The 20997-nt window shown below is 47.1% G+C and overlaps 1 protein-coding gene across 1 annotated transcript in view; it reads right to left on the reverse strand.

The window, feature by feature from the left end:
- LOC136956194 (disabled homolog 2-interacting protein-like) overlaps positions 1-20997 on the reverse strand; it is a gene marked incomplete in the record, with an annotated part of 129036 nt that overhangs the window by 43223 nt on the left and 64816 nt on the right. The window contains 1 exon segment of the mRNA XM_067250064.1: positions 19063-19181. Coding sequence (XP_067106165.1) covers positions 19063-19181 — 119 coding nt within the window.

Genomic DNA, 20997 nt, shown 5'->3' on the forward strand with positions numbered 1-20997 from the left:
TTGCATAGCCTCACCCACCACCAGGATTTGCTCACCCATGTACTGTGTATGTGTGTGTTTAGGTATGTACTGTATGTGTGTGTGTATGTCTGTGTGTGTATAAGCGGAATCAACTCTCCGGCACGGCAGCAGCACGTGGGTGTGGAGGTGTAATGGGTCAGTTTACAAGGTAGACTGGAACAGTCTGAGGTCAGAGAAGAGGAGGAGTGTGTGTTCGTGTGTGTGCAGGGTGGATAGTCTGTTTGTGTAGAGGTCCCCAAGGAGACCTCTACACAAACCACTAAAAGCTCACCTGTTGAACACAGCGCAGCCTCTAGCAAAGGAGGGCGTGAGAGAGAAGAGGGGAGGAGGAAAGAAAAGGAGAAGATCATAACAGAGCAAACACATTCCAGACAAGTTCCTACAGGCCTCCACCTCCACAGGCGAACAGGACCCGAATATAACGAATCAATCATTTCTTCATACTGACTGATGGAGAGAAGGAGCGAGGCGCGGGAGGGAGGGAGGGAGGGAGCGAGGCGAGGGAGGGAGGAGGCGAGGGAGGGAGGGAGTGAGGCGAGGGAGGGAGGGAATGAGGCGAGGGAGGGAGGGAATGAGGCGAGGGAGGGAGGGAGGCGAGGGAGGGAGGAGGGAGCGAGGCGAGGGAGGGAGGGAGGGAGAAAACAACCTTTTCACGAGCGAGCGTGCCGGAACTCCATGTTGGTGAAAGAGAGGCGGAGGATGTTAGACAGATTAGAGTTAGACAATGAAGATGTCCTAACAAGAAAGCCATCTCCTCAGAGTGCCTGCTCTCCGTCTCTCCCTTCCTCTCCGAGTGGTAGTGCTGTCCGAGAGTAGATAACTGCATGATCGATGTAAGCTGATCTCATCGGTCCCAACACCTCTCCCTCCCTCTCTCCATCCCTCGTTCCCTCTCGAGAGACACACGTCCACTTCCGATTCCACGCAGTCTACCTCCAACACCAACACTCCATCTCTTTCCCTCCCCCACCCCAACGCTGCCATCCCCCCTCCTCCCGGTCCCATCCCTCATCGCTCTCTACCTTTCCTATCGCTTCAATACTACGCACCTTCCCTCTTTCCCCCCCTCCGCCACCATCCGTCCTCTATTCCCTCCATCATCACTCCACGCCAACCATGAACACCAACCAGTAACAACAGATGTAGAGACAGGGTGAGGTAATGAGTCAATTATATTTCTCTGATCTCCCCACCCCTCCCTCTATCTCTCCACCAGATTGGACTGTTTGACTGTTGCATAATAACATCCCTTCTGCCTCAGCAATTGCATTAGCTGTGCCCTCCCTCCCTCTCCCTCCCTCTCTCTGCCCTCCCACCCTCCTCCCTCCATCCCTCGTTCCCTCTCTCCACCCTCTCTCTGTAAAGCAGCTTACTGTAGAGTCACCCAGTCAGATAAAACAGACGCACAGCATCAATTCTGGAAGAGAGTAATGCCGAGCCTGGGGCTGACATGGCGTGAGTTCTCTCTCTCTTTCGTTCTTTCTCTCTCTCTTTCCCACTCCCTATCTTTCTCCCCTCACACTCTCTATGTCTCTTACACGCCACGCACGCGCATACACAAACATGCCACACTGCCTCTCCCCTATTGACTTGCTAGCCTTCAGGCGGGTGGGAGAGATTTAATTATTGACGACACACAACTCCGCTCCATTGCGAAGCAGATGCCTCCTCTCCTGTTTTCACCATCCACTCACGGAGGAGGGGGATGAGAAACAGAGCAGAGGGGATTATTGGATGACGCCAATGTCCTCGCGGCTCTCACAGAGCGGCCCTAGTCTTTATGGGTAAAGTACCGTAGGAACAGCTTCGCATTCTGCTGCTGGACCCGGCCAAGCAGGCTGTTTAGTTACACAAGAGAGAGGGGAGCAGGATCGGGATTGAGAAAAGAGAGTAAGGGATAGAGATTGGAAGAGAGACAGAGGAGGAAGCAGGTAGAGTATGTTTCTCATGGCTAAACTGTTAAATATAAATTGTGCCTGCCTGCCTGTCTATCTGTCTGTTTGTCTGTCCGTCTATTTGCCTGCTTGTCTGTGTGCTTGTCTTCGGTCTGTCTGAAGGCCTGTCTAGAGGCTGGTTGTCTGAACTTCAGTTTAGTCCGCTCCAAATCCTTTCCCCTTGCAAACACTTGTGTGTGTGTACGTGTGTGTGTGTACCTCTGAACTGGATTAGAGGACCCCTAGGCTGCCCCTCTGCCCCCCCCCCCCCCCCCAGGGACAAGAGTGGAATTGTGACCCCAGCAAGTGGCCCTAGGGCAGGGTGGAGGTGCCCTGACCTCCTTCCCCCTCCCTCAGTCTAGCTTAGAGTTCAGGGATAGGCTCTGCTTCATCAACTCTCTGGAAATCAATGGGCATGAGCGAGATGAGCTATGACAGAGTAATTACAGGGAGAGAGAGAGGGAGCCCGCAGAGGGGAAAGAGGAGGAGGGAGTGAGGAGATGGGAAGTGTTAAATGATTTTCCATAATTCGGTGAAGTCTGTATCTCTCGTCTTTTCTCACCACACATTGACACTCTCACACACACGTACACAAAAACATTATGATATGTATATGTCACGGCGTCCGCTCCTCTCTGCTTTCTCCTCTCCGCTTCTCTCCTCTCTTTAAATCTTTTTTTCGTCTCATAGTCCCTCCATCCCACGCTTGCTCTTTCTCCTATCGGATGTGTCAGGTTGTGAAAATGACTCTAGGGCTTGTCTCTAGCTCATTCGCTGTCTCAATCTCTCTCCTCTCTCTCTGCTCTGTTCTTGCACTTCACTGTGGTTACCAGGACCAAACTGGGTGTGTTCAAAAGTAAACACATCCACACGCACACACTGAGATACTGTTGTAATCTTGAGTCTGCACCCTGTTTAAATCTTCTGACCCTCAAACATGGGTGTAATAACCTTCTTATTAACACATCTCTGACACACACACACACTGGAAGACAATTTACATCTTCACAAAATTAAGAGTAGCCTGGACTTGTTTATCAAGCCTCATAATCCCATCATAATAGAATGAGTTCTTAATGACAGCAGTTAAACGCTGTTGCCTGGATGAGCCGTCTGGGTGTGTTGTGGGTTACTGTTGTCATTAACAGCCTCTACTTCCTCTGAAGACCTTACTGTAACATCCCCAGGCTGCTCTCTCCCAACCTCCCTCTCTCTATCCCTCCCCCCCCCACACACACACAAACACACACACACAGCGTTCTACTGCACTTAAAACATTTCTTTTCAAAACACGAGACATCAATCCTGCCCATCCTAGTAATAGAGCTTTGGTCAGCTCTCTGACTAGAAGAGACAGCCTGGCCTCTTCTCCTCCTCCTCCTCCTCCTCCTCCTCCTCCACCACCTCCTCTGCTTTTCCCTCTTTCTCTTCTTCTCTCGTACAGAAAACACAGAAGAGACTCTTGTAACTACCCCGCTCGCCAAAACCTCCCTCTGAACTCCAGAAACCAGCACGCTGACCTCGCAAAGCATCACGCCAAGTCACCTCCCGTTTGCTCACAACGCTGCAACGCCTACCCCCAGTCATAAAGTATCTGTCTCTCAGGTTCCTAGACTCCCTGACTCCCAAACTTGTAGGTTGCCTGTCTCTCAGGCTGCCTCACAGCCTCTGTCTGCCTCTCAGCCCCTGCCTCTCTGGCTGCCTCACAGCCTACCAGCCTCTCCATCTGCCTCACATCCCTGTCTCACTGGCAGCCTCTCAGCTTCCTGCCTCTCTGGCTGCCTCACAAGCCTCCCTGCCGGCATTGTCTGCCTCGCAAGCTGCGTCCCGTAGCGACTGTGGTTCAGAACCCAAGAGCTGATTCTGGAAGAGAAGAAAACAACAGCAACAGCAAGAGGGTCCCGTAACTCCTCAACACAGAGTGTGTTGCTGAGGGCTGCTATTTGGTCTGGTGAACCATGGAGCCAGTTGGCTGTATTGCAGGGCACAGCTACAGCATTTGTTCAGAGTAGAAGCAGTAAGCTCACCAGCATCCTCAAAAAGAGGAAAGGGACAGAGACCGGGAGAGAGGGAAGACGAGGGAGGAAGCAGAGGAGAACAAGACAGGGAGGAGAGTGATGGGAAAGAAAGCAGGTAGCGGGAAGAGGTGACAGGAGAGACAAGGGAGGGTGAGTGAGAGAGGAGAGGAGAAAGGGACAGAGAGGAGAACAGCAGGAAGGAGCACATGTAGAAACATGGCAGTGTAGCTGACACAGTGTCTTTTCTATAAAAAAAATCCCTCCTTTCTTTAAAACCAACAACAGCTTCTCTAACACATAAACCAGCTCACAAACACACATAAACACACACCATACACACACACCTGCACACACAATGAATGGTGATGTGACCGGTCAAAGAACAGAAGACTTACCAGGCATGGTAAGAATTCCACAGAACAATCAGCTGACTGATAGATCGATCTAGAGGAAACGAGAAGGAGAGGCTGAGCCGGTGCCAAAGAAACGAAGGATGAGGAACGGAGGAGTGTGGAGCCGAGCGCTCTCAGAGCACCATTTTCCTCCACCGTGGTGCACCGTTCCTCTTTCCCCTTGTGGCGCTCTTCCTCCTCGCTCCCTCTCGTTTCTCCCTGCCGCCGCTTGAGGTGGAGGGGAGGAGAATTGATGTTTTAACGCTCTCTCTCTCTCTTTCTATCTCTCCCTCTGGTTTTCTCTCCCTCTATCGGCTGAGAGCTGCCCTACTTCCTGTGCCCTCTCTCTGAAATGGGACACAGCCTGCCTCTATCGCTGTGCTTCTGTCTCTCTCTCTCTCTCTCTCTCTCTTCTCTCTCTCTCTCTCTCTCTCTCTCTCTCTCTCTCTCTCTCTCTCTCTCTCTCACTCTCTCTGTAAGTGTGCCTGCAAACAATGCTCTGTGCAAGGCGATCTTGCAGCCTTTTCTTTCTCCCATCCACTCACGCACTCTTCCTCTCGCTCCCTCTCTCGCTCTGTGTGATTGACTGTGACCCCTCCCTCTCTGCGTGCGGGGAGGTGTGTGTGTGTCTGCATGTGTGTGGCGCAGCCTGGATTGGCCCTACCCCTTGTTTATCCAGTGGGAGTGTGTGCTCTTTGTCCTGACTACAGCCTGCCTCCCAGGAAAACTGCTGCTGCCTGGGGCTGGAGATGAGACTGGGGCTGGAGCTGGAACTTGGACAAGGGCTGGGACTAAGGCTGGGGCAATTACTATGACTAGGGCTTGGACTAGTGCTAGGGCTGGGGCTGAGCAAGGATTACCACTAGGGCTAAGGCACGTGGTAGGGCTGGGTTAGGGCTAGGATTGGGGACTGGTGCTAGATCTGGTGCTGCAGATAGGGATAGGACCAATAACAGGGCTGTGGATTGAGTTTGCGTTAGGGCTAAGACTTCTGGGGTTGGGGCTGGATGCAGCAAGGGCAAGGGCGAAGGCAGTGCCAAGTTGTGGGGCTAGGGTTGGGCTAGGCAGACAGTATGGTGTCTGGAGGAGGAAATGGAGAGCATCAAGGACAAGGGGCTAGGGTCATGAATCTACACCATCAACACATCTTGAATGACCTCATCCAATACCAGAGTGAGGGGGGTGGGGGGTGGAGTGGTGGTGGTGTGTTTGTCTATCTTTTTGTGTTTGTGTGTGTGTGTGTGTGTGTATATGGGTTGGTAACAGGCGACACCTTTATGCTGAACAAACACTGAACCAAACCTGAAGTGAAGAAAAAAAAGACTTTTTAGGATTCACACCGTAGCGGTCCAAACACTTCTAGAATCCTAATGTAGGCTGAATGGTGCGCTTTGGTGGCGTCAGAGAGGGACCTACGTGATGTTGTGTATGTCCAGATTAAAGATGAACTTCACACCAAAAGGTCATGGACAAAACTGCCTTCTCTCTCTCTCTCTCTCTCTCTCTCTCTCTCTCTCTCTCTCTCTCTCTCTCTCTCTCTCTCTCTCTCTCTCTCTCTCTCTCTCTCTCTCTCTCTCTCTCTCTCTCTCTGTCACGGTAACTCTGCCACACTATCTCTCTCTCCATATTAGTTTATGTCTTACATGTGTCAGTTCTGCTCTTCTGCTGTGGAGACCAGGCTGGTAATCAGAGGCTAACGTTGTAATGATTGGACTCAGGAGAAGTAGCAGCGATCAAGTGCGGGCTTTTAATAGTAGTTTAGAGTAGTCAAGCAGGCACAGGTCGTCAACAGGCAAACAGAGCAATGCAGGCAAATCCATAGGATAGTAGGGCCACAGGCTTGGGTCGAACAGGGGCTGGCAGGAATTTCAGAGGCAAGGAGAAAGGAGAAGGGGGGAGGAAGGGAAAGGGAAAGAGGGAAGGGGAGAGATTGGAGGAGAGGAAAGGAAAGAGGAGGGGAAGCAGAGAGAGGAGAAGAGAAAAGAGGAAAGGAGAGAGAGAGAATAGTGAGATTGACCAAAAAACGGAAGTAAACACTGCAGTCAAACAAGCACCTTGTTTAAAAATGGTTTGTCTGTATCTAGGTCAGTCAGCACCAATGGAGCTGTGGTGAGTTCCCTCTCTCTCTTTCCCCTCTCGCTCTCTCTCTACCGTTTCCCCCTTCTATCCCACTGTCTCAGTCTCGCACCCCCTCTGATCCTCTCAGCCCCCATCTCTCATTGGGTGTGCTCAAGCCTTCGGCGGAGAGCACAACCTTTGTTCTCTCACATATATATTATTATTATTATTTTTATTTCTTTTTGCCCCCCTAAAACTCAGTAAATACTTGGCCTACATAGACAACGTAGGTGTCAAAGTTTCGTCTATGGTAGCGATTGAGTTGCTTCTATTGGAATTTACGTTCTGTTTGCATGGTTTAAGCGTAAGTTAAGTTTTTGTGGCGAAAAGTGAAGCTAACGGTGGCTAATTTGCTAGCCACAGTCACTGACGTTACTAACGTCACTGCGTCACTAACGTCACGAAAACACGCGTGACTACTCTTGCCAGAACATTCGTTTCGCATCTGTTAACTTGGGGGATAGCTAGGGCTAACTATAGCTTTACTGCAAGGCAGCTGCAGAAACGCCACAAGCAAAGAGGCCAGGTGATAAATATTTACTCATTTTACTTTGTGATATGACACACAATTGTGATGTGTAATGTTACAATATAAGCTGATATTATTAAGGAAGTACATCTACTTTCGGAAACAGTAGTCTACTATTTCACTGACATATTAGCATCATGACATTAGCCTGTGTTGCCCGGGCAACACATACTTACAGTGGTCTATGATGTATCTGTTTTCAATCGTTAAAATAAACATTCCTCACATATACATTTTCGTTGTAGGATTTATTCTGACATTAGTAAACGATTTGTTGGTGAAATTACCATTACCTGTGGTTTCAAACCAGTGTAGCTCACTGCAACGCTGTAGCCTACTGTACCCGAGACACTAGTGTGCGTAGCTAACAACTACTCCTCAGCCTGTTTAAGTCAAACGGCAACAGAACATGTTCGGCACTCCCCTTACTCAAAAGTCATTCAGTAGGGAAACTATCTGACTACTAACCTGAACTTCATTGCCACAGCCTAAACTTGTCAATCTGTTCATGCAAAATACTTAATTTCAGCCTAAACCGTACAACGGAACCGTTTAATCGAATTCAACCAACGCAATCGCTACCAAGACCAACACAGCAGTAGTCTAGTACTGTACTGTAGTAGTAGAATTTACCGGGCAGCTTCTCCACACAGGGCTATATCGCATTTTGAGTTGTTACTGACAATGATCGCTACCAGTGAGCTTTTTATGAATGAGCTATTTTCCACTAATAAATGTCAAGCTTATTTACGTTTTTGGGGGCATATTTTCAGTTAGCAGATGGTACTGTTTGAATCGCGATTCTATCTTCTGCCGGTAAAGTCGTAGAATAATCTTAAAAGGGGGTTCTTTATAAATGAATGATGCAATATGAGTAGTCTAAATGCCTGAAAATATCACGAGAAGGGACAACTTAAAAGGACGTTTAAGTCATAGAGATTAGGTCCATTTGTACACCGGTCTGCCAAATGTATTCGTTTTGATTCAGCCTGTCAGCTGCCTCTTGCAGGGGAAATGAGAAGACATCATATTTCATTCTACACTTCACTCATATTTTGAGTTGTAAATGAGCAGCAAAAAAAAGATGCTTTTAAATCTATGTAATCTTTATAAATAATAAGTAGGCCCGATGCATTTTTATATAAAATATACAGACCCCTGTGCAACCGACGCAAGCAAGCACACCCTACAATTTCCCCAGAAATTGTATCCTCTCTAGTTCTCTCTGCTCTTTCATTTTCTCTTTCAAACACACAAACACACAGTAATCCACAGACCTGACACCCCAGATGGCACTCCCTAACACTATCAGACCCCCTAAATCTCCATAGCGATGGCAGCCCCCCCACCCCCATGCACACACATTCTCCCCTCCTGTCTGGGTTACCATGATTCCCTTACTGAGCCTCCTGCTTCTTTTAGCTAGTTTCCTTTCTCCCTCTCTCTCTATTTCTCTCTTTCCCTCCCTCCCTCCCTCCCTCCCTCCCTTGCTATCTCTTTTTCTCTTGTCTTTTGTCTTTTCTCTCTCTCTCTCTCTCTCTCTCTCTCTCTCTCTCTCTCTCTCTCTCTCTCTCTCTCTCTCTCTCTCTCTCTCTCTCTCTCTCTCTCTCTCTCTCTGTCTATGAGATGAGGAAAGTTCTGGACAGGGGGTGGAAAACGTGTCAGCTTGAGTGTAATGATAGTTTCTCCATCCTCCTGTATCCATCTCTGTTCTGACATGTTGGTTTTGTGTGTGTGTGTGTGTGTGAGAGAGAGAGAGAGAGAGAGAGAGAGAGAGAAGAGAGAGAGAGAGAGAGAGAGAGAGAGAGAGAGAGAGAGTGTATCTCCCTTCTGCATGCCTCTAAGAGGCCATTGGTGAGGCTGCTTTGATGGTGTGCTCAGTATTCAGCTCACAGGTCAGGTTGACTCCTTTTCTATATTCCTACCCTCTCTCCCTCTCCCTCTCCCTCTCTCTCTCTTTATTTATCTATCTCCAGCCCCAGGGCCCACATTAAGACTGAGATTTACAAATACAAACCCTAGTCCCAACCCTAGTCCCAGCATTAGCCCCAACACTAGCCACAGGCCCAAAACCTGTCCAAGTTCCAGATACTGCCCCGGCCCTAAGCCTGGTCCCTGCTCTATTAGCCCCTGCGAGCTTCTGGGATTATTGTGATGAGACACACAAGACACAAAAACACACTCACACACACCTGCCGCAAGATAATCAGGGGACGGAAATCTATGTATTGCCTTCTGTTTTATCACCTGGGAAATTTATTAGAAGCCACAAAGCTGTGATAAAACCAACTCTGATTGCTTTGTTTCTATGACAACAGCACCCATATTTCACATTAGGGTGGGGCGATGAGGGTGAGGAGTGTGTGTTTGAAGTGTGTGCGTGTGTGTAACCTGTGCAGTTCACATTGGTCCACACAGAGGATAATGACAGCTAAGTAATAACACTCCTCCATGAGTAAGCTGAATGTGTCATTACTGCACCACTGCCGTGCCTGAAGGTCTATTACAGTTTTTCACAATTGGTAACACACAAAAAGCAATACTTTGACACAATTTTCACAACCTTAACTTCATATACCAATTGCTCGACCCAATTTGGCACTACTTCGCACTCCCTTATCTGCATTAGACTCTGACTTTCCTTGTTTACACACTGATGTCAATTACACGTCACCTTGTTGTCAAAACACTACACACAATGTTCAGTTGTTGCACACACATCTCAAGTAAAGTCTCAAAGCATCAACCTACAACACAAATATTCAAATCTCTAAACACTCAGGTCTGGTGAGCAATTTGCGATCAGGACTGCAGCATAAAAAGGGCCTTGAGCCTCTGTTTTGTTTGGTGAACAATGGAGAACTTAGAACATATCAACAACCAGAGAAGGAGAGGGGTAAGAGTGAGAGAAGGAAGAGGAGGACAAGGAAGAGGACAAGGAAGAGGACAGACAAGGAAGAGGAGGGAGAGGATGACAAGGAGGAGGAGGAGGAGGATAAGGAGGAGGAAGAGGAGGACGACAAGAAGAAGGAGGATGAGGAGGAAGAGGAGAAGAAGAAGGAGGAGGAGGAGAAAGAAGAAGGAGAACGGTGATCTCTAATGAAATTCGGGCCACCATGGTTGACCATGTGCTCAACCATGGTTTGAGCATGAGGGAGGCTGGCCAGAGGGTCCAACCAAATCTCAGCCGCTTCACTGTTGCTGCCATCATTAGAACCTTTAGAATGGAGAACAGGTATGAATTATATTTGCATTGTGTACTGAAATACTGCATATCAATAGAATACAGTGTGCTCACTGTATTTGTATTTTGCAGGACTGAAAGAGAACTACACCGTGGAGGAAGAACATGCACTTTCATAGCCGAACAGGAGAATGACATTGTGAAAATGGTTTGTGAAAACTACACTATCACACTCCGACAGATACAAACCAGGATCCTGGCTGACCATGCCACATTCAGAAACATGGGGGAATAGAATACCCCAGGAATGCCATGCGGATGAAACAAGTGTACAGGGTCCTATTTGACTGAAACACAGACCACATCAAGGAGTTACGGCAAGAGTTTGTGCTTGTAAGTCCCATACATTCAGCACTGACACATGCATGTATTGTACCTGTAATCCAATAGTTCCTTTTCTACAGTGTCTCACTGTAGCCCACTGTGTTGACCCATCTGTGTCCATACTATAACTTGCATTACCATGTTGTCTGTTCCAGCGGATCCAGGAGCATGACACAGCTAATGAGCTATTAGCTATTTCTAGAATTGTGTTTTCAATTTTGCACTACTGTGTGCTGTGAATGCTTGGTAGTGTGCAGCAAATGCTTATTGTGTGTACTGTTATGAATGGTATGTGTGTGTCATTTGAAAATATGGCTGTGTGTACCAAATGAGAACACGAGTTGCATTTTGTGAACAGGTAAGAGATTTGATGGCAAAGAATCATCTTGCAAAGGGAGTGTCAGTGTCTGTAATACATCTTGTGTCCGAGGAAGTCAGCAGCCTAACAGGAAGTAGACTTCATGCATCTTGGGAGAGAACATGTTTTTCCTTTCTGGTCTTGATGAAGGCCGGCCCCTCCTTGTTTGACTGGAGCAAATCAGATATGAAACAACTCATATCATCCTCTCAGCCTCTCAGCCTGTCAGCCTCTCATCCTCTCATCCTCTCATCCTCTCAGCTTCTCATCCTCTCATCCTCTCAGCCTCTCATCCTCTCAGCCTCTCATCCTCTCAGCCTCTCAGCCTCTCATTCCTCTCATCCTCTCATCTTCTCAGCCTCTCATCCTCTCAGCCTCTCACCTTTCAGCCTCTCAGCCTCTCAGCCTTGTGGCCACCTGGCACGTATACGTATCAGACCTTATACCGGTGTAGAGGACATGTCTTCACCGATGGTCCTCAGAGCAGTCAGATGATGAATCACAGACAACAACAACTAAAACAACTGCAATGTTTTAGGTGACCAGAGAGACGAATGAAAGCTGTTGGTTGATTGGTGGATCATCAGAGGGGAATAAGAGCTATGTGTTTATTGGTGGACATCCAGAGGAGAGGGAGAGCTGTGCACTGGTGAGAGTCTGTCTGAGCAAAGGTGTCAGACTGGCCCCATCCCAACCTCAAGCTCAAGAGAGACTGCCAATGGATTAAAGATGAGAGATGGATCGAAGGAGAGGACGAGGGGGAGACAGACTGAAAGAGAGAGAGAGAGAGAGAAAGCTGTTTGCTGTTCACACTGCCAAATGAAATACTGAATGCATGAGTGCAGTGTTTTGTCAATCAATACACGACAGCAAAAAGGAATGAGTGAATGCATGAACAAACACATTGACTGACTGACTGATTTCTCTATAAAAATCATGCTAAAACCAGAGAGGTTTAGCATTCAATAGGAAATACAGGAAATGTGTGTATGTGTGTTGATTCCATGAGGATGGCCAGTCATTGATCTGTGTTTGTCCTTTTCTGATCTTGACCTCTCCCTGACCTTCTGAAGGAGAGGGCAGGGATGGAGAGATGGAGGAATAGAGGAATGAAGTGGATGAAGTGGATGAGGTGGATGAAGGAGAACGAGGATCAGAATGTGAGGGGGGGGAGGGTGAATGGATGAAAGGCCAGAGAAAAGAAAGAGAGAGAGAGGGAATGGGTAGAGAATAGATCCTTTATTTGTCCTTGTTGGGAAATTGGTTGAGGGTGGGGGGATAGTAGAGGGGGAGGAGAAGGAGGGCAGGATGGAAGGGAGAGGGGGATGAGGAGGGAAGTTTGGGGGAGGGTGTCTGGGGACAGGACTGTGAGCACTGTGTTGGGCTTAATGTAGCGAAGAGAAACCAGAGCCACCCAGACTCCCATAACACTAATGACACAAACACACACATGCACACGCTCAGGCACACACACACATGCACACACACAGACACACACACACACACATGCACACACACACACAGACACACAACACACACACACAGGACAAGCGAGGAATGAGGTGAGTTGGGAAAGAATAATAGATTTTTTTTTAAGTAGGATGCTAGCAGAAAAGGGGGGGATGAGGAGAATGAGGAATGGGGGTATAGAGAGAATGGGAGGGATGGGGCGATGATGAGAGAGATAAAAAGAGGGATGAGTGGCAGGGAAATGGAGAAAGGAAAGCATCCCCCCTGCATATTACAATGAGACCACCTGGAATATATTGACAGAATTTAATAACCTGAAATGTCATCAGTTTATTGGTTTTATGGATTGATACCTCCGGAACAGGAGCTGAGCCAAAGTCACTCACACACACGCAACCCCCCCCCCCCCCCCGACACACACACACATGCCAATCTCCATCTCCCTGCAACGCACAACCTCCCTACCCGTTTGCCCGCTCTCCTCCCTCCCCTCTCCCTGCCCCCCTCCTTCTTTTCCCAGTGGTGCAGTTGTCCTCCTACTGGCTCCTGATGGAGCAGCCCAGCTCAGGGTCTGAGTCCTGATGATGTCGATCAGTTGGAGCGAGGGAGGAGAGGTGGAGGAGAGAGAGGTGAAGGGAGAGAAAACGAGATCAAATCAAAGACGCGTGAGGTGTGTGTGTGTGCGAGGGGGCTCTTTTAGCTGGGGTCCTTGAAGCTCTGCCTCTCTCACTTCTTTTGCTAAACCCAGAGTGTGTGTGTGTGTGTGTGCGTTTGTGTGTAAGTGACTTACAGCTGCCAGCTTGTCCATGTAAAGTGACTCACCCACCCAGATGAAAGGCAGCATAGAGATCTTATTGTCTGTTCTCGGTGAATACACTTCACATGGAGAGCTATGAGTCGCTCAATGTCTCCAAGGATAAGGGCCATTCTAAATGAAGATTTTGTTGTATCACACAAACAAATATAAACCCACGCGCACACCTGTACATCTGTCCACAATGGGATTTGTCATCCTACTGGGAAGGTTAGATTTGCTGTCATCTGATTGGTTGAGAACAGATGGATGATTCTAGAACTCCGCCCCTGGGCAAACAAACAATTGGTCTGTTTAATCCAATCAATCGAGAGCACAAAGATTACAAACATCAGCAGAGAGGTATAATCTTGTTACGGAGGGATGGGCGGAAAGGGGAGGACAAGGAAAGGTGGGGTAAACAAATGCTGAAAAAGTGGTATGATGTCATTCCTGATTGGTGGTGGTGATGGCGGTGGGGTGTCACTGTTTTGATTTATTTGATAATGAATGAATGCAATACAAATATACCTAAAATATGGGCAGACTTGTGTTTGTGTGTGTGTGTTTATGTAGTGTGTGCGTGTGTGCCTGATTATGTTGATTTGCTTGTGGGTGTGCTGTGTATGTTGGAGCATTTGTGTATGCAGTGGTGTGTGTGTGTGTGTGTGTGAGAGTGTGTGTGTGTCAGCTCACTATGAGCCCAGCAGGACCCACAGACTGCACTGTCAACATCAGTCATGAGCCATTACACACACATAGGCAATATGTTTACTCTTTAATAACTCATTATTGAATCACTACAACCCCCCCCCCCACACACACACACACACAATATTAGACCTCATTAGGTGACAGGCACCAAACATACACACATGGCTGGACCGAAGTGTTACTAGCTTGTTTAATGACGAGAGAAGAGAAGGACAACCTTGCATGATAACAAACTTACACACACACATCCCCCCCTCTCCCACACACACACATACACACACACACACACACACACACACACACACACACACACACACACACACACACACACACACACACACACACACACACACAGAGCACAACCTGGCATGATGCAACGTGAAGACACAAACAGCAGTGTTGAGTACAGGCAAAGAATACGTACATTTAAAACATGATGGATAAAATAGAAAATGCTGACTAAGATAGCAGACCTTTTTAAGAGAATTGTAAGCAGTCATGATCTTCCATCTCTCCCAGCTAGAACTTACTGGCTCTGTATTGCAGACTCTTGTCAGACAGGCTTCTCTCGCCTTCTCTGTCTCTGAGTGTCCTAGTAACAGCTGACAGTGCAGCAGGCTATGGAGCAGCTATAGAGAGCCAATCAGCTGTGAGGATTGACCTGAGACTTCCTTTGTCATTATACCTCCATTAGAGACCGCCTGCTGAGATTCACACACACACGCACACACACGCACATACATATAAACACCCATACGCAAGGCTCTTACACGCAGGTACACACACACACTCATATATACACACACATCCATACCCACATATATAGTCACTTGTAAGGAAGCACCGATAAAGGCTTTCATAGTCTTGTGAAACACGGAGGCACACAGCAGGTGCTTGTATAGCTGCTGGCATCTGTCAGATTGTGAAGATTCTTTTTACGAGGTGTAGTGTATGAGTGTGACATACACACCTGTACACAAAAGAACACACACACCCCAAGACATGCACACACACACACACACATACACACACACATACACACACACACACACACACACCACAATGAGTCTTTCTGCATCCTCCGCTATCACTATTCCTGAGGGAGTAGGTCACTGTGTGCGGTGTGTGTGTGTGTGTGTATGTGCTTACATTACAGCCTACATTATCCATTGTGCCTGCTGTCCTGATTACTGTAATGAATATTTCAGTGGTCCAGCTGCTCCTCATGTCCAGGTCAGCAGGGTCCTCCAGGGATAGAAGCTAAAGAATTGTCACCATCTCTAATAGGACTTGTGTGTGTCCGATTGTTTTACGTGTGCACATATGTGTGTGTGTGTGAGAGAGAGAGTGATTCAACAGTGGTATTTTTATAAGATATGATTTTTGGAGGGTTATTGTATGTGTGTGTGTCTCTCTGTATGCGTGTTTCCATGTTGGTGGGTATGTGTTTATGTGTCTCCGGGGGAATTCTTTTGACATGATGTTCAGAATTTTGTGATTGAGGCCGGGTCATGACAATTCTGTTTATGATGTCCATGCGTGTGTGTGTGTGTGTGTGTGAGCTGCAGAATGTGTCTGTTTCTGTGATGTTTTGTGGCTGATAAGAGACGTCCTGGCTGGTCCAATTTACTGTCCACTATTTGCTTGCTGTCATGAGCGCTTTATCAGTGGAAAAACACAGAGTACAGATATATTTACTCAGCTCACTGTCCAACAGAGAGATAGAGGGAGGGAGGAAGACAGAGAGAGAGAGGGACGGAGGGAGAGGTGGTGAAAAAGAAGAATAAAGTAGGGAGGAGCAAGGGGGGGGGCATTGACAAACAGAGAGAGACAGGAAGAGAACGGAGAGATAGAAATATGAGATCACAGCTACAAACCGGACAGAGTAGGCTCCAGTTCTAAAAAAGGAACATTGTGGAACATTCCATGCGGTGACACGAGTGATGCTAATAGGTCATTAAGACTAGAGTCCTCTTCCAAAAAAGCTCCATGACATGCCCTCATCTCTGCTGTAGTCCCCGGGAGGACAGCTGTGCTCATCTTTGACCCAGACGAGACGGTTGGACCTCCGTTGCGGAGACAAGCGCTTTTCGAGACAAAGTTAGAACGGAGGTGGTTTCAGTACGAGTTAGAACTGAAAGCCTGAGGGATTCCATCAGATGCTCTGAAGGTGGCTGATGCCGTAAGCATTAGATGAGATGATGCCAAGCCATCTGTAATCGCAGTCCTCCAGCCTTGAGGCAGGTTGGCCCATGTGACAGGCTCTCAGCTGTACACTGAGAAGACCAAACCAGGCTGAGATGCCATACCACAGGATGCTCTCAACTACAGCATGGTAGATGAGAACACTTTGTGGTTGACACAAAAGAACCTCAACCTTCAAAGGAAGTTTAACCTCTGTTGGGTTCTAGTACAGGTATTTTATACTTGAACACTCCACTAGTTTCTTGTTGTAGTGTTTGCCCTGGGAGGTATTCCAGAAAGCTGGTTAAGTGAAAAGCCTGAGTTGGTTAACCCTGAGATTAGGCAAATCTGGGGTTTTCCGTTCCAGAAAGAGAGGTAACGCAAACTGTGGGTCAGTGTCCATGTTTACTGACTCGTTACTGACTCTGCAGACCTAACCTGCTTGCTGGCAGGTTTTCCTTAATAAACTCTGCATTTCTCCATATCCCCTCCCACTTTCTGAGCCTCACACAGTTGGCAGACATGGAGTGTCCTTTCCTGGGTCAGCCGATCAGTCTCAAAGCCAATTTAATTAGCTTAGCATTATGTCGGGAGAGGATTATAAGACCACCATTTGATGTGCTTTCATTACCTGATGAATACCTACGCGAATGTAACCATTTTTCGTCACACTCCATAATTAATCTTAGCAACATTCTCAGCCCTTACACCGCTAATATTACACACCGTGGACGTGCACTAAGAACTGACCAAATGCTTTTCGGTACTGAAATAAAGAAAAATCACTGACATTTAATTTGGTCTTCTTTATTGACTACAAATAGAAATGCAACAATATTTATATATTGTTCCTACAATTAACATTATTCACCTGTGACCATGCACCAACCTGTAACTGGTGTTCCAGCAATTCAATTTCAAGATCAGCCATCCTAATCTTCTACACCAAGTACACCATCTCTTGGTCAGTCTTTTGCACTTGCTTTTGCTTCATGAGACACAGTTTGTACAACTCCTTTACTGGTAACTGGGAATACATTAGATGCCATTAAATTCAACAGTTCTACATTCAGAATTCACCTGCTATTTACTGAACATCTCACTGTGTGCAGCTATGCTGTGGAGGCTGATGGACCCTCCCCCCTCTGTTCAACATTATCGGAATTTGCAATTCATTTTTCCATTCATTATTGTCATCACTTCAGTGTACATTAAAACAGACAATTCCATACAAGACTGTTAATAAAAGTACACGGGGAGAGAACCAGTAGCTACCATGCATGTAGGCCTCTCTGCATACCTCTCTGCTGCAGCAGTCTCATCATCATCCTGTGATGAAAAGCATTCTGTTGGGGGATACTGCTACTACAAGTTGAAATAGGCACCAATTGATATTGACGTTGTATCATGTATAATTGAAACCAAGGTGACGCATAGGCTACAATCACGAGCCTAGTATAGACCTAAGAAAAATATGCCTTACCTCTTCATAGTATGTTTGATCATTTTAAGCTGCTGCCAAGTGCGCTTTGCGCCTGTGTGATGCACCTACATGAACATTATATTTTATTCAATTCCACCACTGTTTCACCTGTGATATAAATGGAAAGTGTGGTTAAATGTTCAATATGGATATATATTATAGTATATATAGATATATTTACATTTAGTCATTTAGCAGACGCTCTTATCCAGAGCGACTTACAGTAAGTACAGGGACATTCCCCCCGAGGCAAGTAGGGTGAAGTGCCTTGCCCAAGGACACAACGTCATTTGGCCGGGAATTGAACTGGCAACCTTCAGATTACGAGTCCGACTCCCTAACCACTCAGCCACCTGATTCCCCTCATATATCCCCTCATATATATATAGTATGGACTACTGCATTCAAATGTATGCATTGACTTGGCCTGCAATTGTCTCCCACACCAATTGTCTCTTTCGCTGCTACAGCCTTGTTGCTGTTTTCCGGAATATGTGCTCAGACTGCCCATAAACACGTATTAACACTTCTAACTCAAGTGGGGTGAAGTAGGAGGACCTTTTTGTTGGCGGTTGCCATGGTGGATCCTAGTATCGGAGTTCCATCGATGTTGGCTTTTTATAGTCCTCATGCACGTGCTTAACTCAGAGTGGACATACTCTGAGTTGATTTAAGTAATTCAAATAATATGTTCTGGAACCGAAAAGTCAGAGTTTCCCATCTTAGGGTAAATCAACTCAGAGTTCAGGGTTAGGCTCAGAGTTTGTTAAACCTGCTTTCTGGAATATACCCTGGTCTCTGCAAGAGTCAGCCTGGGATATGTTCTGGTCATGGAGAACCACTGGTGAGGTGGAGAGACAGGAGGTTGGAGTGAGAGGAGGTTGGAGAGATATCAGCATGAAGAGAGAGGAGGTTGAAGAGATACCAGGATGGAAGGAGGAAGATGGAGAGAGAGGAGGTTGGAGAGATGCCAGGATGGAAGGAGGAAGATGGAGAGAGAGGAGGTTGGAGAGATGCCAGGATGGAGACAGACCAAATAAACTGAAACACTGGTCCCTAGTAAGATGTCTGACAGCTACCCATAAATCACCTCTCTCTTACACACAGGCTAGGTCCATATCCAGCAGAGGCAACACACACACACACACACACACATACATACACACACCAAAGGCATACACAACAGAAGAGTAACCTACACAAGAGTAGGTGCATGGCAGCAACCATATAGGAATATGCAATGTGTGTGTGTTCAGGGGTATGGTTGTGTGTATGTGAAAAATGGCGAAGCAAGTATAATGATGTATGCGTTGACGAGTGAACATTGACAACACAATCAACACCGACCTTGAGAGTCAGTCATCATTTACACACACAAATTCAAGCAAATCACACACACCATGAGGAATACATCCCAATGGGTAACACACAGACATGCACACGGACACACACACATTCACACACATCCATGGGTGCCTACCTCTCATTGTCAACGCTCCTGAAGCCAGGTAGAATGTGTCTGAAGCTGGAGTTGCGGTCCAGTTTGGGTTGACTCTTGGTCCGCTTGATCGAACCTTTCAACCTCCGACTCAGGAACCCCTGGATAGTGATAAAGAGAGAGATAGAGAAAGAGAGAGAGAGACAGATTAAGAGAGAGACATAGCACTGTCACTATCAATAAGCATTAGAGTTTGAGGCCGGCAGATGAAGTAGTATGGATATTCCCATTAGAGAGAGAGTGATATTGACCCACTGATGTCTCTTCTCTGAGTAGAAAGGTGCAGCTGAAAGGCCTGCAGAGACTAGACAGGGAAGAGGACAGGGACAGGGACAGGGAGCAGGATGCAGAGGGAAGGTCCTGGGGCTAGAGCAGGGGTGGGGGCAGGGGTGGTGCATGGTGGGGTCAGGAGCAGGGGCATGGATTGGAGCAGGGGCAGGTGACAGGGGCAGGGAACAGCACTAACAATAAAGACACACACCCCATAAAGAAAACACAATGTTCAAAAAATCTTGGTCGAAGAATATCTTTCCATTCGCTTTTCTTTTACTAAACTTTCTGTTCAAATTAAACATCTCCCAGATGTCTTGCTGTTTCACTGTGTGTCTGTGTAGGTGTATGTCACTGTGTCTATGTAGGTGTGTGTGTCATTGTGTGTCTGTGTAGGTGTGTGTGTCATTGTGTGTCTGTGTAGGTGTGTGTCACTGTGTCTGTGTAGGTGTGTGTGTCACTGTGTGTCTTTTGTAGGTGTGTGCGTGTGTCACAACTGCAGCCCCTGCAAGTCTAAAGACGTTCCCATGGAAACTACCAACTGGCATCAGGAGAGAATAAACCAAGGATAAAGAGAGAGAGAGAGAGGAAGTCAGATGGAGAGAAGGAAGGCGAGAAAAAGAGAAAGAGGAGGAGGGCAAAATCTCCCAAGTTAGTTGAACTTAAAGATGATGCCGCCGATGTGAGAGAGGGAGATGGGAGAAATATATTTGAAAAACGGGCAGAAGAAAGGTTTCAGTAAAGATACGATAAGCCTGACAGCACAGAATACACACTGCTCTCTATCTGTGCTCTCTATCTGTCTCAAGAGTGGACACATCTACACAACACACTAGCGCGGACCTGACAGACATGACGAACACAGCCAGACCAATAACAGTCTGCTACAACCACACCTGTGGTTAATACCTGCTAGGTGAACAAGTTGCCATCAGTAAAAAAACACAGTCGTGATGATTAGTGATGTTTCAAACTGATCTCAAACCAGTCACCACATAGGATTGGCAAAAATGAACGGATGAAGGGATGGATGAATTGAAACTGTAGATTGATGGACGGAGGGATATATGTAAAATGGGATCACTGTAAATTGTAGTATGTTGAGACACACATACACAAACCCACATATACATGCACACACACAGACACACACAGACTGTGCACCTGTAGGACTGGCTGCCATAGTGTGAGACCACACAACACACAACACCACAAGGCGTGAGGATGTGGGCGGGTGGGTTGAAGACTGTGAATCAAAACACATGAATATGCACGCACGTAACTCCTACAAGTTCTCTGGAGCTGGAGAGGGTCCAAACCTCATCCATGCAACCGCAAACTCCTTCCTCTCAGAGAACACTTTGCTACCCTATCAAATAGTCAGAGACAGAGAGAGGGATGGAGAGAGGGATGGAGATAGAGAGAGACAGAAAGAGGTGGCAATTCTGCCGCCAATTAGGGCTGCTTCTGGACACTGTGTTACTCATTAAGTTTGCCATTTGAACATCCTCAGATTTGGAGAACTAACAGGAAATGGCAGAGGTCATGAAGGAGCATGGCACATGAGGACTCGCGCGCACACACACACACACACACACACACACACACACACACACACACACACATAGTTAGATAAAGGATGCAAGT

Source organism: Osmerus mordax, chromosome 14, assembly GCF_038355195.1.
Source record: "Osmerus mordax isolate fOsmMor3 chromosome 14, fOsmMor3.pri, whole genome shotgun sequence".
NCBI classification, from domain to species: domain Eukaryota; kingdom Metazoa; phylum Chordata; class Actinopteri; order Osmeriformes; family Osmeridae; genus Osmerus; species Osmerus mordax.